General features: G+C 29.3%; 2 protein-coding genes across 4 annotated transcripts in view; both read right to left on the bottom strand.

Annotated features, from left to right (window-relative positions):
* LOC124425484 overlaps positions 1–13,242 on the bottom strand; it is a 33,561-nt gene extending 20,319 nt beyond the window's left edge. The window contains exons 1-2 of one of the 3 annotated variants that reach the window (XM_046965858.1): positions 13,090–13,242; positions 12,565–12,773 (exon numbers count right to left, since the gene is read on the bottom strand). The gene's annotated coding sequence lies outside the window, so the exon portion shown is untranslated. Of the gene's footprint in view, positions 1–12,564; positions 13,059–13,089 lie in introns of those variants that run through there. The other 2 variants (XM_046965857.1, XM_046965859.1) reach the window with 2 other exon arrangements.
* Positions 13,243–13,582: 340 nt separating this feature from the next.
* Positions 13,583–17,856, bottom strand: LOC124425487 (diphthine methyltransferase). Its single transcript, XM_046965869.1, has 4 exons — positions 17,569–17,856; positions 14,310–14,937; positions 14,110–14,245; positions 13,583–14,036 (listed from the first exon to the last, which is right to left on the bottom strand). The coding sequence occupies exons 1-4, from the start codon at positions 17,608–17,610 to the stop codon at positions 13,670–13,672; spliced, it is 1,173 nt and encodes a 390-aa protein (XP_046821825.1). The 5' UTR covers positions 17,611–17,856; the 3' UTR covers positions 13,583–13,669.
* Positions 17,857–17,861: the final 5 nt, after the last annotated feature.

Below are 17,861 nucleotides of genomic sequence, written 5' to 3' on the forward strand. Positions count from 1 at the left end.
ATATACAATAATATATACATATATCAAAAATTTTTAAACATATATTTGGTATATAACAACAAATTAAAAATTCTAAGATGAAATTGATTGTAGGAGGCGAATAAAACGCATTAAATAAATGGGATGCATTGGTATAAAGTTTACGATTTCCTAAAGGGTCACGAATGACTTGGTTGAAAGGTACAGTTTTTCCGCTTGAGTGAAAACTTATCGTCTCGTTCCGGATTATGATGCACGCAGGTGCAATACGTATAGCATGTCTCAAGTGGCATTTATTTGCGTATATATGTATCTTGTATGTATGTATGTATGTATGTATGTATGTATGTATGTATGTATGTATGTATGTATGTATGTATGTATGTATGTATGTATGTATGTATGTATGTATGTATGTATGTATGTATGTATGTATGTATGTATGTATGTATGTATGTATGTATGTATGTATGTATGTATGTATGTATGTATGTATGTATGTATGTATGTATGTATGTATGTATGTATGTATGCATGCATGTATGTATGTATGTATGTATGTATGTATGTATGTATGTATATATGTACGTATGAATGTATGTATGTATTTATATGTTAGAATGCTCTTGTCAAAACATTGTCATTATCGTCGAAATTACACCGAATGTTGTACCAATTAATTAATCGATTTAAGTGAAATTTTAACTCTCGAATAAACTTCATATACTTATGTATATACATATGTATGAAAGTATGTATATATGTAAACATGAGTAAAATTAAATTCATATGTGTAACTCTCTTAAGATGATTATAATCTGTCGATCAAATTTTCGGCGTATTTAAATAATGTTCAGAGTCAAATTTATACAAAAATAAATTATTCATTTGTATGATAAATTAATTAATAAATAAAAATATATAATATGCATTATTTTAATGTATATTAATACATAAAATATCTTATTAAATTCCTAGATGATTTAAAAAGTATTTTTCAAGACTTTCTAGGCTAATTTTTTTTTTGTTCAGATAATGAAACTACAAGACTAATTTGTATTTGTATTTTATAATAAAATTATAAGCCTAACTAATGTTGACTCTTATTTATAGGTATATTATATATATATATATATTTAATAGTATTTATAGATAAAAACAAATATTTAAATGATATATAAATACATATATAAAGACACATTTTTTTCTTAACCTATTTTTTATATTGTATAAGGAACTATTATTAAAATCTTTTCGTATTAATTTTAACCACCAATAATTTTTTTCTTAGTTTTTTTTTTCTTTCTTTTTTTTTTTTTTTATTTTCCTGCAGTTACCTCCAAGATATATATTCTCGTTTAGTCGGGGAGAGAATAAATCACAGCTCTCGATTATGGTAGAAGGCTACCACTCTCTGGTATATAAAAGATGTTCCATAAAAAGGATAATGACTCTTCGTTCAACGAAGTTTATCGTTACTCCCCTCTTTCGCATGCATAATTTTCGACGTAAGTTAAGTTGTGCGTCATCGGTACATAGGATAGGTCACACTACTGTGTTGTATGTTCTTCTAAACTTTGTTCCACTCTAATTCTCACGTCCCTTTTTTTTCTCGATCTCTATGTCCCTTTTCCTCTTACAACAATCCCCCTTTTTCTCCCTCTCTCTCTTTTTCTATTTTTTTAAGTATATACAATAAGTACTGGTACGTGTCTGAGTGCGGACACACTATTCCGTCGATCGATTCTCCCTGCAATTCACTTACGAAAGGATCAGTGCTGTTAGTAGGGAGAAAAGGGGAGAATACAGAGAGAGAAAGAGAGAGAGAGAGAGAGAGAGAGAGATAGAGAAAAAAGAGAGCTCTTCCTGTCTAAAATAATACCCAGAATATTCTTTTGACGAAAATACGATATTCGCCTCGACAATTTTCTGATTTATACTATATGACTTTTGGATCAGGTTACATTATTGAGAATAAATTTACATATTCGAGAACTATTTTATCCACACTTCGAAGACTTTTCTAACTTTTTACTTCTGTCTTGTCGTTATTGTTGTTTTGTATAGTAATTTAGATTTGAATGACTGTTGAAATGCGATGATAAAGTTTCGGTTGTACGTTTGCTATAAAAAAAAAAAAATAAATAAAGAATAATACGTTGCAGAATAATACGTATAAAAGTTCTTTCTACATTAAAAACATTTATATATATATATACATGCAAGATTTTTCTTACATTACATATGAAGGGAAAAAGAAAAAAAATGGAGGAACTTGGTTTCTCACATAACAAATACGCAGGGAACATTTTTTTTACGGATGAATGTATGAAAAAGAAGAAAAAAGAAAAAAAAAGAGATCGAATATATAACTTTTCGAAAATGTAATAGAGGGCAAAAATGAAGGAAAAAAATTAACTGGAATAAATGTCGATGTTAATTTCGACTAACGAACAGGATCCAGTAATACTAGAGACGATACTTGAATCCAGTTTGCACATGCAAAGTGCATGGCGCGTCGTTATGCTCGTAATTCCACCACATCTTTCTTTCTTTCTCTTTCTTGATACCACACGTTCTTCGAGTATAGTATTCCGTTATGTCGTTACAAACCCATTATATCGTCTGTGACGATGCACGGACACCTGCACAAAAGTACCACATAAGCTCAACCTGCTCTCTTAAGATCGTATCTTCAACCAGTACTTGCGTTAAACATCGTGTGTAGCGTAGCCTCGGCCTTGTATTATATATATATATATATATATATATATATATATATATATATATATATATATATTCCCGGAGACAAGATGGCGTGGAATCTTTTTTTGCCAATTTAAAAACTTAGTTCTCGGATTAGTCCCCATCCTTTCGAATAATATTATAACATTTACATATAAAATGATTATAAATCTTCATGATAAAAAAAAGCACAAAGCTGCATTTAAATTAACTAGTTGTTAATAAAATTGTTGTTACCATCTTGAATTTATAGAAATTCTTACATTACGAGAAATAAATAATATTTTATCATACTGTATACACATACACACACAATATACACAAATTAACCAAAATTATATTGCAAAAAAAAAAAAAAAAAGAAAAAAATGTAATTTATTAATGTAAAAATTACATCGACGAATCGTCTAATTTTGCAAAAATTCGATAGAAGTTTTGAATTTAATAGATTTTTTAAAATGTCGACAAGACATAACAATTTATGTTTTACGACAAAATCTGCATCGTTGCATGACAAATTTCTTCGTTTCGCCTATTCTCTACCCCCTTTCCCGTTTCATTAAAGTTCCGGTTCCGAGCAGTCATTATGCAGTTAACTCCAAATCCAACTTTTACGGCTCTCGATCGTCACGCTCATTTATCTTCGTTCGAACGAACGTACTCGCGGTGTTCTTACAGAAAAGTAGAAAATTACAAGCACGACCCTCCTATAACACGATTTCAATATATAACATGATAAAATAAAATTACGGAATACCCTCCTGTAACATGAAAGAACGCGGTTTCAATATAACAACATATAAAAAAATTGCATAAACCATCCCATACACATATACAAAAAAACACACGCCATATCAAGCATTGCACAAAATAAAAAGGAAATCCATATAATAGATAATGTAACGATTGATGCAATAGTCAGTATTTTGATTATGAAACATTTCTATATAAAATTACTAATAATAATATAATTACTAAAAATATATATAATAATAATAATAATAAAATATAAATAATAATAAAATTACTAAAAATAAGTAAATTTGATTATAACTAAACTTTACAATAGCTAAGTATAGATAGGGCGGGTCTAAAGGTTCCAAATGATTTTCAAAATCAATTACACTTTCTTGAGACTTTTTAAGACTTATAGCAAAAAAAAATTAATCTAAAATGTCTCGAAAAAGAGTAATCGATTTTTAAAATCACAGAAGATGGCCTGTATAAATTGAAAACCGCATTCACATAATTTTGTATTATTTTTCGAAGTAATTTCTCAAAACACGATATGAATGAATTATATTATGAAAAGATTCGTGTTATTTTTTTCTTGTACATAACTATTGAAACGTGTTGACTTTATTTGAAAAATGTATACCGTGTATCTACGCTACACATTAGTCTGAGTCTTGGCTCGACGTAGCAGCCGATGCGTTTCGAATTGAAAGAACTCTGAATTATCTGTGCTCATCGCATACAAGAGAAGAGTAGCTCTTTAAGAGTAGAAGAGTACGTTAGTCAGCCATATTGCAGCAATGGCCGCGTCTGGTCGCTCTTATCTTTCTTGGAAAGATGGCCTCCATTTGTTATTCATGAAAACATTATTGTATAATTATTTTATTAATTAATTTATCACTCTTACTATCTCTATCTATCTATCCAAAAATAAAAGAAATTGAACTAATTCGATTATAAAAGTAAAACTTTTTATTGAGAATTTATTAGAAAGTTCGAAAATGTTGAGAAAATTGTTTCCCAGCGGCCATTGTTCCAATCATAAAAAATAACAAATACTCATTTAGAATTTGAATTTGTATTCTAATTTAATCCCAAGTACTGTTTTGATAGTTTCGTGAATTATCTAGGTAATCATTGAAAGCGTTTCGAAATTCTATGGCGAACAAAGTCGACTTAAGTCGAGTAAATCTGAAACCCTTAAAATCCCTAAAACCCTCTAACGATCGTAAAACCGAACAAAAGATTTGATTGAGGTTCGAGATTTCGCATAATAAAGATAATCAATTTAACGGTATGTAAAATTCAATTCTCAAAAATATATGCAAATATTTGTATAAGTCAGTTTAATCCAGGTACAAGTACCTAACTCTCATACATAATACAAAATTCAAATCTCATTTTTATCATATTAACAAAAAAAAAAAGAAAGAAAGAAAGAAAAAAGAAAAAAAATTGTTATAAACAAATAGAAAATAAATATAAATATTTGTGCAAAAGTCAATATAGGTTAGATACCAGTAATTTTCGAAGCGAAGGGGATAAAGGAGAGTAAAACGAGAATCGATAGGAGCTGCATTTCGCTACGAACGCAGATAGAAACAGGAGGAGGAAGAGGAGGGGAAGGAGGAGGAAGAGCAAATAAAGCGAGAGAGTATTGAACGTGCAAGGCCCAGAAAACGAATTCTAACCGCGAAAAGCCGTCTACCAGACAAGAATCGCCATTGCAATTCCAGAATAAATTTCAAAGCTTACGTGATCGAATTTTTACTCTACTTCTTCTGATCTTTATCTATCTCTTTCACTAAAAATGTGACAGTAACATATTCGGTGATTCAAGTTCAATAAAATGAATTAATCTCTTCGGAGACGACTTTTTTTAAAGGTATAATTAAAACAAAAAAAGAAAAAATTTTTTAATTTCTTTCATTAATAAAATTCCTAAAATCAAACCCATAAACATATCAGCTGATAATTATGAAAGTGATCTAATTCATTTGAGATGTCAAGAAATATATTTTGTTGCACACTATAACTATTTAAAAATTTTTCAAATTATGTAAAAGATTTTTTTCTCTTTTTTTCAATAATAAATATACTCACTTAATTCTTTTTTTTTTTTGTCTCATTATATATAAAATTAATATTTTAAATAATTCGAACATTTAAATGTGTCAAAAAAAGAAAAAGAAAAGAAAACGGAAAAAAGAAAGAAAAAAAATATATGACTCAAACTACTACCATTATTAGCGGCTTATATGTATTTCAGTTTCTTTGATGAGATTAAGACAAAATCAAGATATCTAAATAGATAGAGGAAGATATTTAAATAGTAAATATCTTTTCACGATCTGATCGCTGATAAAAAATTGCCCGTTCACTTCGTTCAAAACGATAAAAAAAAAAAAAAAGAAATGAAGAGAATTCGATGATGAGAATCCGATCTACCGAATCGAATTGTGTAGATCATTTAAATTTACACATATCTACCAAAGTTTCTAACTTTCTCTTTTATGTATCTCCAATTGAACTACCAATTTCAATTAATTTAAGTGGAAAATGAGTGGTGAAATTGATCGGACTGGGGAAAGATGAAGATCGATCATGCATGAAACATTGATTGAAACATTATGGTGGTCAGTAAAATTGTAATCTCCAGGGGAGTTAGCTTGTTGGTTCTCGAAAGCACATCGTTGCAGAAATACAGAAAGCAAGAGCGCGCGCGCGCAAGAGAGAGAGAGAGAGAAAGAGAGAGTCACACGTGTCAGAATTACCACACACGTGGTGTTACGTGACACGATGACAAACTGCGAGAATGGTCGACGAAGAAGAAAAAGAAGAGCAAAAAAAAAGAGAGAAACGAAAGAACGTCAGTGAAATGGAAAGAAAGAGAATGCAAGAGTAAAAAAAGGATAACGCACGAAAGGATGTAAAACAGGATGCTTTTATGCCAAGGGTAACGCCATCTTATCGTTATCGCGACATCATACGAACTTGCACAAAGTTTCTTTTATGTGCATATTTAATTCATACATATATGTGTGTGCGTGTATATATATATATATATATATATATATATGTGTGTGTGTGTATATACATATTAATTATTTAATAATTATTATTTTTAATACATTAAAATAAACAAATATTCTTAATGAATAAATAAACGTTTTTTTGAAACTTAATTGCTCTTACAGTGATATCGATAATGTTGTTAATCAATACGACCAAAAGAAACGTAACGGAATAAACGTAATTCGATATGACCTCTATCTCTTTCCAATCATCATGAATCATTCATTTTGGTTACTGGAACGCAAACAAGAGACGCTCTGTTTCTTTAAACTCTATCGATATATACATGTATACACACGTACAAAATTTAAGTGTAAGCGAATTAAGAAAGAATTTGAAAAAAAAATTAAGCTAAATCTTAATTTTCTATTTTTATAGAAAGTAGGTAAAAATAAAATTGTTTCAATTCTAATCAATGATCATTCCTCAAATTGCAAAAGATTTTTTCTATGAGTGCCATTATTATTATTATTACTATTATTATTATTATTGTTATTATTGTTATTATTATTATTATTATTATTATTATTATTATTATTATTATTATTATTATTATTATTATTTTTATTATTACTGTTATTATTACTACCAGTTATGGAAGTGATGCGTGCGCATGATCCCAAGTCTTTGAGATATTAAACGCATCGTCGCTTTTCCACGACGTGCTCGTTAGTTAAGTGTCACGAGCACAACGTACTACAAACACGAGACGCTAATTGAGAGGCTTTAGCATCGTTTTACTGGCCACTGCCGAGAGAACACGAATCTACCTTTCTGTCTCTCTCTCTCTCCTCTCTCATTCGTTTGTACGGTCGATTTCGGTTGTCCGATTTTCCCGAGTATCTAGAACTTCGTAAGATTAAGAACAAAATAAATAACTGGTCGTTGACATAGTATACGTACGAATAATGTAAGAATGTATCAGACATAGATACATATGTATTACGTTTTACATCAACGTTCGCCATTTTTAACGAAATACGTGAGCAGGAAAAATATTCAAAAATTCGGCTCGCGTTAAGTTGGATTCTTTGATCTTACATATAAACTAAACTTTCCTCCCCTTTCTCTCTCTCTCTCTCTCTCTCTCTCTCTCTCTCTCTCTCTCTCTCTCTCTCTCTCTCTCTCTCTCTCTCTCTCTTACTCTTATATTATGTGCTTTTGCACTGAATTAATTTATTTTTAATTTATAATTAATTGTATGAAAAAGTCATTTTTCAACAATTTTTATTATGTAATATAGTGCATATAATAATAATGATACATAATACTTTAATACTGGATGAGTGAATTTTTTATAGATTATAAAAAAGTTCCTAACGCTTTTAGTTTTACTATCTTATACAAAAAAAAAAAGAAAAAGCCTAAAAAAGCTTTGGAAAAAAGTAATTGATTTTTAAAATCATCTAAAAACTTTTTTGGTTTACCTAAAAACTTTCCGTTTGCCTATTATAATATATTATATCCATAATAGCGTGTAATAATATAATACATAATAAAAAAAAAGTCTTATTAAAAATTGTATACTTTTCAATTATTTTTTTGTCGTTTTCATCATCTACAATTCAATGAAGAAATTAACTTGTTCGCTAGAAATATAGCTTTTTTAATATTACTATTGCTACCACTACCTACTACTTCTACTATTATTAATACTATCACTACTACTTACTACTGCTGGTACTATTATTTATTATTACATTACTACTATTACTATTTACTAGTACAGTACACTACTACTACTACTAGTATTACTATTTACTAGTACAGTACACTACTACTACTACTACTATTACTATTTACTACTATACTACATCACAGTACTACTACCACTACCACTTTGAAGATGACACGCATGGCGGGTCATCCCGGATTTCATACGCGCTGAATGCCCGCAGTGCATTTCATGAGAGAAGCCGAGGTGGAGTCTCGTGTTACCCGGTGAAACCTCCATTGTTTCGATGGGAGCTCCAGGAACGTACGGAGTAACGAGCTGTTGAGACTTGGGTAAAGGGGGCAGGGTAGAGAAGGGCAAGGCACGACAAGGGTAGGAGGAGGGAGGTAGATTGAACAAGGTAGAGTATAAAATGGTGATGAATGAAATATGTAAGTAACGAGCGTAATTCGCGATTACGAAATAAAACGAATCGCGAGAGTTCGTTCTTCGTTCCCTTTGTTCGTTTAAAAGCATAAAAATTTCATTTCGAAATATTCTCTTTACTAATTTATAAAAAGAAGAGAAAAAGAGGAGATCGAAGAAATCGTGATAATTAATGTTTCGAAAGCGCGATTCACATATTCTCTCCCCTCTCGCCATCGCCATAAAAGTTGTAATATTTAAAAAAAAAAAAATAATAATAAAAAAGAATTTTCTTCGTATTCGTCAAATAATATTCATATTAAAAATTAATTACACTATTATCACTATTTATACGTGTTTACTCGTATAATTGAAAAGTCGTCGGAAATATTTTTTTAATTAAAATACAAAATAATTTAAATGTCCTCTTATAAAAAAGAAAAAAAAAGAACATCAAGCAATAATCTTAAATATTTTTTTTTAAATATGAATTGCAATAATTTTAACATCGTCAAAAAAATAAAAAAAAATAAAAAGAAAAAAGGAATGATTTTGTTTATACTCATATTCCTATCAAAAACTTAATTACAATATTAAGAACATAGAAACGAACTATCTATAAAGTAGTTTGGGTGAAAAAATTAAAAAGTTGGGATATCACCCTTAGGTGACAACGATGTTGTTGGGGTGTTTTATTTATCCATTGCTCTTGAGGATACATCTCGCGCAACGATATCCCGTTTTCATGTAGTAACGTTGGCACAGCCGCAGATCGATTAAGCTCTATTGCACGCACATTCACGATGGTCCGCGCTTATCCTAGGCTGTATACTGACTTTCCAAATACTCGAATCTCTCTCTCTCTCTTTCACTCTCTCTCTTTTAATTTTTCATTTTTTTATATCTCTATATTATCAGACTTCTTTTTTAAAAATAATACCTGATATATATAGGATGAAGGGATAAAAAATCCCTAAGTAGATCGAAAATTCTTAAAAATGATTTGAAAAATCAAATATTCTTTTTCTAACTAGCTTTTATGTTAATTATTTTATTCACATTGCTAAAACTATATAAGCGTATACTTGTAAAAGAAACCACTAGTCTAATTAGGAACCTAAACAATTCCCAAAAAAAAATTTTAATTGTAATTTTAAAATTAATACGTAACTTTTCTGGCCAATTTTATAAGCACCACTCGCTGTATGAAGAATTGGAAAAATCTATAACAATAATACCTTTTTCTAAACCTACATTCATAATTCTGTGCAAGCAATATCCATATGTTTTTAATCTCCTCTTTTTAATGTATTTTCAAGTTTTCTTCCATTACCTATTCTCTCTCTCTGTCCCTCTTATTCCAAAAAATACAAAAAAAAAAAAAGAAAAGAAAATCCAATATATATACAAATACATAATCGTATCATAAAAACTGATGATTATTAAAGGAAAATCTAACGTTTCTCTTTCTTTTAATCCCTTTTCGTAATTCCCGCGCAAGTAATAAAATCTGATATGCGCGATAGTCACATATAATTTTTTTTTCTAACGTACGAGTTCAAGATGACATTATTAGATATTATATCGATTTATGCAGGCGATGAAATTTTTATAAGAAATGATATGTGAAATTAATAAGCACGATGAAGAATGGTTTAAGAAAAATGGCGGGAATATTCGAACAAAATTTTTGAATTTTTCTATCTTTATTTCCCATTCTTCGTATTCTTATCGTTATCATCGTCTTGTAAAAAAAAAAAAAAAAAAACTAGCAGCTGGTTCCCCGCCCAACTTTCTATCCCTTTCTTTTTTCTTTCTATATTTTTCTTTCTCTTGATTTAACTGAGTGATTAAAAAGAAACGAGAAAGATGAGAGATCGGAACCGTTAGAACTAACGATCAAAAGCCACGAGATAATTAATATGCTGGCCAACGAACACTCTCGGAGTCTAACAATACATAGAATATTAAGTCTTAAACCGTGAGTAACTTAATCAAGAGATAATGACTTTGTTATAATAATAACAATAGCGAATTTCTAAAAATTATTTTCCAATGTAGATCGTTAAATAAAAATTTATGAATAAGTGAAAAGTTCAAATCAATTTTACCAACTACATAATAATTATTATTACATTAAAACAATACTGTATCATGATAGACACACGAATAAAGAAATTGTTATGATGATAATGATTATGATGATGATGATGATGATGATGATGATGATGATGATGATAATGATAATAATAATCATAATAATAATAATAACGGCGAATTTTTGAAAATTATCTTTGAACATAAATCGTTAAATAAAATTGATGAACAAACGAAAAAAAGAAAAAAAAAAAAGAATAAAATTAAAATAAATTTAATCCAAATTTTAAGTTGGAATAATTTTTACTGTTATAACTTAAAACTATACTATACATATGCCATGGTATGCATAACGCCTATACATACTTTATTAAAGTTCCTTTTGATAGTATCAAGCATTTAATCTTTTCATTTAGCTTCGTGTACCGAATAATAGACGGAGTAATAAAGAAAAGAAACTCGCACGAACTAACATCTTCGTAACGTGACATTAAAAATGTACATCGTTTGCGTTAATTAAGATTGTTATTTATAAAAGTAACAAACGTGCACACACACGCACACGCGCACGCACACACACACACACACACACACACACACGTTTTCACAGCGGATCGAAATACACATTGAAACTGAGCTCTAACGACGCATGTCACTGTGATTGCATCGAATCAAATAAGAAAAATAAATTATTTTTCTATTGAACAGATAGTCACTCGTCATATTTATTATTAATAGCACGAACACAACCTTGATGAACGTAAATAAGATAGATCAGTTTACGTTATATTAGAGATACGATGAAAGAAAAAAAAAGAAAAAAATAAACATTCGTTAGAAAAGAAATAGGCAAGGAAAAGAAAAACAGAGTGAAAAGTAACGTCCTTGAAAAATGATAAAAAGCTATTTACAAAATAATGGCAAACTTTAGCAAACTAAGCAATTCTTTTTTCAATTCAATCTCTCTCTCTTTCTCTCTTTCTCTCTCTCTCTCTCTCTATCTCTTTTTAACATCGCGTAATTATCAGAATGAGAGAGAGAGAGAGAGAGAGAAAGAAAGAAGCAACGACGCGCTCCAAATCGTTCAGAAATCTCATTTTGCGAATCTAACCGTATGAGGAACTCGTCTAACGACGAAGACATACGATCGATTGAGAATCTAAATAACTACATATATGAAAAATGTTAGACAAATATAAAAGAAAATATATATATATATATATATATATATATATATATATATATATATATATTGCGTATCTAACCGTATTAGGAACACATTTAACACATTAAATACACGATTTAGATCTAACTAAACGATCAAAAAATAACTATTTGAAAAACTAGAAGTAGAAAAAAAAGAAAATAAATTTATCTTAAATTATTATTAAATTATTATTAAATTTATCTTTATTTATTTATTATATTAAAAGAAAATAATATTATTAAAATAAATAATATCATCGCGCATCTAACGATAAGAGGAGTTTACTTCAGTCGACGAAGCGTACGATCGATTGAAAATCTGAATAAAGATTAGGAAACCATTACAAAGAAAAAAGATAATAAATAAATTATGCTATCGCTAATCGTATTAAGAAAACTCTTCTATGAAGACGCATGATCGATTGAAAATCGATCAAAAGTTTATTAGTAAAGCATTATGAAAAAATAAAATCTGTGATGTCATTGGTAGATCGATATTTCACAAGATTTCAATTTAAAAAAGATATCGAGGGACAAATAATTTTTCTTTTTCTCTCATCTTTTCTATTCTCTTTCAAATAATAAAAATAAAAAAAAATAGGAAAAAGACAAAGAAAAAAAAATTAAATGATAGAAATATCTCTAACCTTAATTTCTGCGTCTTTAGTCCTTTCTCCGATATATTGCTCGTTCCTTGATCCTGTCTGTTGTCTTGCAGAAAAAAACCCTTTCTTTTCTCTCTCTCTCTCTCTCTCTTTCTCTAGTTGTGACGTACGTACAATTTTTCTTTGAAGGAACCGGCGAACGTTTCTTTTTCCTGACTCGTTCGATGGACGATCGGAGATTATTAAAAATTCTTGAATTAATCAAATACACAAGATTGATTCTTTAAACGAAACATGTTCGCGAAAAAGGATTGACGTCTGAACGAACGAACGAACGAACGAACGTACGAACGAACGAACGTACATACATACATACGAACGAACGAACGAACGAACGACGAACGACCGCCCTGCTCTCTCGCTTCCCTCACCCATTCACCTCATGATCTTTCTCTCTCTTTCTCTCTCCTTCTCTCTCCCTCTCTCTCTTACTTTGAAGTACGATATATAATGTAAGAAGCAATGTACAAGCCGGTCTTGAAATAAAACTAGTTTATCGGTACTCACCGTGATCTATAGATCAACGATTTACACCTCGTAAATCACGCACTAATTTCCTTCAAACAGGAATAAATGTAGTCGACAGACAGACATCAAAACAGCCCCTTCTTGACTATGACTGATTTTTATCGAACTAGCCGCGGCGAAATGCGGATCGCGCCTCCGCCGCACTCCCATCTAGCGGCATCTTGTCGAACTAATCGACGTAATTCTTTTTTTTTCTCAAACTTCTCGCACATAAGGATATTGATGTGTTTTGTTTCATACTTTTGTTTATCGTTGTTTATATCTAAGAATTTGTTTCGAATTTATTAATTAAATTTAAGATTTATATGAAATCTATGAAAATTTTAAAGTGTAACAAAATTATCGTCGATTTGTAATATGTGAAATTACAAAATGTTACATCTCCGCCAACTTGCGGTTGTCATCGAAACTAACGTTAAGAGAGGAAATGTAAATGTTTATAAGAAAATCTTTTCAAAAGACGTTTCTAAAATATGTTCGTATATAAATATGTTGTAGTATATGAAATGTCGATGTATATAGTATACATTTGTAATAATTATAAATATACATAATTTGATTATTCTTCGGTCAAACGTACTACAGAAAGTTTTAAATCATGATCGTAAAATGTACATATACACGCTAATCCTAAGTTTTGCTCGTTCGTTTGAAATATAGCTCGTTCCATGATACATTGACGCGAAAGGAATGACCAATCGCATCCGTAAGATAAACTTTCGTGGTTATTATATTCATCAATGATGGAAGGCGTCTCAATATTCTGACAATCGATTACTTTAAATCCACCGTACATGCAAGCCGCCAATAGAGATCGACGCGCGAAAGGATCCCATTTCAAACGCCAAATACCACCGTGTAAATTCGTTTCTGAGATTGGTCTCTTGAAATTTCTCGTATCCCATAAACGTAATTTTTCGTCATAACTAAAAATCATTTATCTTTGTAGAATATACTAACATGTATATGAGTATACGGTGTAAATATTTTTCTTTATACCTTCCTGATGCTAATAGATGTTCTTTATCAGCATTACTGTGAATACTAGTAACACCAGCAGTGTGGATCATATTGCTCATGGTAAACTTCTTTCCTGTTCTTATATCAAATCGTTGAAATTTACAATCGTCTCCACCTTAAATAATTAGTATTTCTCAAATCAGAATGTGAAGATTAAATTTATAGAATGCTATTCGTACCAGTGTATATTACGTTTACATTCCAATAATCGAAAGCAGATATCCATGCTTCATATTCATGAGACAACCATGACGTTAGAATTTTCATTTGGTCGTTATGTAACTCGAATAAAGTTATGCCACCAGTAGAATCGCTAACTATTATATTAGCTATGGAATTATTTTCGCAAGAATATTTTCCTGTAGACCAGTCGAGGGATAATGCTAGAATTTCTTCCTTCTGATCGTTTACTTTCAATTCTGTCATTAATTTTAATATTTCGTCGTCTTCATTTTGTAATTGGTAAATTTGCAAATAGCCTAATGAATTAACAACGCCTAACAATATTTTTTGATTACACGTAACGTGAGCCCATTTCATATCCAATACCCCTTCTGTTTCTAATTGTTGCAACAACTTCATACTACCATCTTTAATGACTTGAAACAAATATATTCTGCCTAAACGTCTACTTGATTTTGATTTTTTCTTCGAAATACTTTCTGTTGATACTATCAGTTGATACGTCCCACATACAAATAAGTCTTTGAATGGTTCTATGGGACACCATTCCACAGAGTCCGCGTAAAGTTGTGTATCGAATGTACTCAAAGTTTGAAACATATCTAAAACAAGCAGGTACACAACCTGAAACAGAAATAATATAAATAATAAATTAATTTACTATATTTTTAATAGAATTAGATTTTTTGAGATTACAATGTTATAATCGATAATATTGATAGATAATAAAATATGTATTGCTCTAATACAAAAGCTTTTATTTGTTTCATATATTATAAGTAACATATGGTTAATGTTAATATGAATTAACATTGGTATAAAATAATACGAAGACGATATATAAATGCACATTATTACATAAAAGTTTAAAACATATATAATTAATAAGTTTGTAAGATTATTATTCTTTTTTCTATTGTTATTTCATTGAAATAATGAATCCATTGGGAAAATAAAAAAGTACACTTATGGGTACTTGACCTAGGTATACTCATATTTCTTTGGATATAGATATTCTATATTCAGATCACAGTAATATAACATTTTTCTATAGAAGTTATATATATGTGTATATATATATATATATAATTTTTTTTTAAAGAGCTTTCATACATTTGCTGGATATAAGCCATTAGAGTTGAAATTTTACTGCTAATAATGTACTACCCATTATATTGAATTGATAGATTATTAAAATAGTTAGGAACTTATTAACATCATCCATACACACACACACACACACATATATATATACATATATATATATATATATATATACATATATATATATACATACATACATACATATATATATATATATATATATATATATATATACATATATATAAAATCTTTCACATCGATCATTTTCATAAAATTGCATTTAAATCATAAAGTCTATATAAATTGTCTTATATCAATCGAATTATACAGTATACAGTTTCATTTGTTTACAATATCATTCTTAAAAAATCAGGAAATAAATATTTGTACTACCAGCATGTCTTTGAATAAGGCCGTGTATGTAGCAGAAATTCTGACTATTGTATAATCTGTATTTATAAGAAATATTGTACTATGAGTATTTTGTGGTTAGCTTGCATGTAAAAGATTAATAAGTCTGTCTATAAAATGTCATAATATATTTTTTCACATTCTAAGTAATACATTCTGAAAAAATGGTGTTTTTTCTCTTTCTCGCTATGGCAGTTTATTATTCTTGAGTTAATCATTTTATCTTTGTATTATATCTATACTGCAGAAGATAAAATGTTCTATGACACAATAGCTGTACTTAGTTAAACTATCAGTTGAAGAGCTGAGAAAGACATTCAAAGATATGGTATTGGTCATTACCATTAAAACTATATATTGATTTATACTAAAAATCCTTAGTACTTTAGAATTATGCTTGATTCGCATATAAACTACTTCTGCTGTGTTTTTGGCAGTGTTGTCATTATTTCTTCATTAAAATCATAGCATTTAGATCTTTTATTGTTATTAAAATAAATAAATTAAGTTACACAAACAAAAGGAATGAATAAATTAGTTTTAAAATAAAATAAAAACATAAACTGGCAAGTCTATGTTTTCATTCAGTCTTTGGCAAAAACAAGAAACTATGTATCTCTTTGGTATAATTATTATATTTAAAAATACCGACATTCTCTGTATATATGCATTTGTTTTTATATACTTCGTGTATATATAAACAATTGTTTAAAAGAATAAATAATTTTAAAAGATAGGAAAGTGAAATGAGATTCTTCGTATAATATTATGTTCCTAACTTGTACTATGATTTAAGTTGGTCAATATTTGAGGTAGATGATATATTCCTAAAGAGTAATATATTAGGTCTGCACCTTTCCTTCATAAAAATAGATATAGATTCTATAGTTATGACTTTTTCTATAGTTTGATACGTTAACAATTTTTTTTTCTTTATATATAATTGCATAATGACACAATAATATAAAAGACCTACTACTTCTTTCTCAATTTTGTGATTTAGTAATATATACATTATTGACGAGCACTTTTTTCGGTTTCAACTAAGCATTCTCTGACTAGAATACGTGCATGTACTATGCCACGCTTGATTCTTTCAGCAGAAGTACGACTGCCTGCATAGCTAGGTCTAATATCACGACCTAGTTCTTCTATAACATTAAGTAATTGAATATATTTAGATTGACCAGGAATAGTAGTAGATACCACTGAATTTTGCTGTAAAGCTCTGGGATTTGGAACATTTAACAATGGCTCTGTTACTTTTGTAGAAACTTCTACGTTCTTACAAACTTCTATATTTCCACGTTCTTCTTCCATCTTCTTTATCTTGAGTTTTCTTCTATTATTTTCCTTATCGTATACCTTAATAAATAATTCATTTATTTCAACAAATTTGAAATAAAATTAATCTCAAAATAAATCTTAGGGGGGGAAGGAGAGAGAAAGAGAAAGAGAGAGAGAGAGAGCGCGTAATTATAACAATTAAAGTAAGTAATAATGGATTAATTATAAATTTTCGAACAATTATACTTTTTATATTTATTTATTATTTTATAAAATCATGAGAAAGAGAGAAAGAGAGAGAAAGAGGCAGAGAGAGGCAGAAAAAGACAGAGAGAGAGAGAGAGAGAGAGAGATAAGAAGAGTACATATAGCCTCGATACGCTATCATAACCTCAAATACGCTTTTTCATAATCGTGAAAAATATAGACATAAGTTTAATTGTATTTACATACCTTAAATAACGAACTGCAGTTGCACTGTTTATATATAATCATACAATAAGTACATAAGCGAAAAATAACCAATCACTTAGCTTTTTATCGGCACGCTGCAACTTGCAGCCGCAAGACGTTGCGCCGCAGTCGGGTTTTCTCTATATACTGTTACAGTATATATGTGCTACTTACCTAACCTTCCCAAATGTAAATAAAAGAGAAAATATGCTTTCTTAAATATTTCGTTTGGTTTTCAACAATTTTAATTATAAATAATAAAAATATATATGTTAAATGTATTTTCATTAAAA

Source organism: Vespa crabro, chromosome 7 (assembly GCF_910589235.1).
Source record: "Vespa crabro chromosome 7, iyVesCrab1.2, whole genome shotgun sequence".
Classification (NCBI taxonomy): Eukaryota; Metazoa; Arthropoda; class Insecta; order Hymenoptera; family Vespidae; genus Vespa; species Vespa crabro.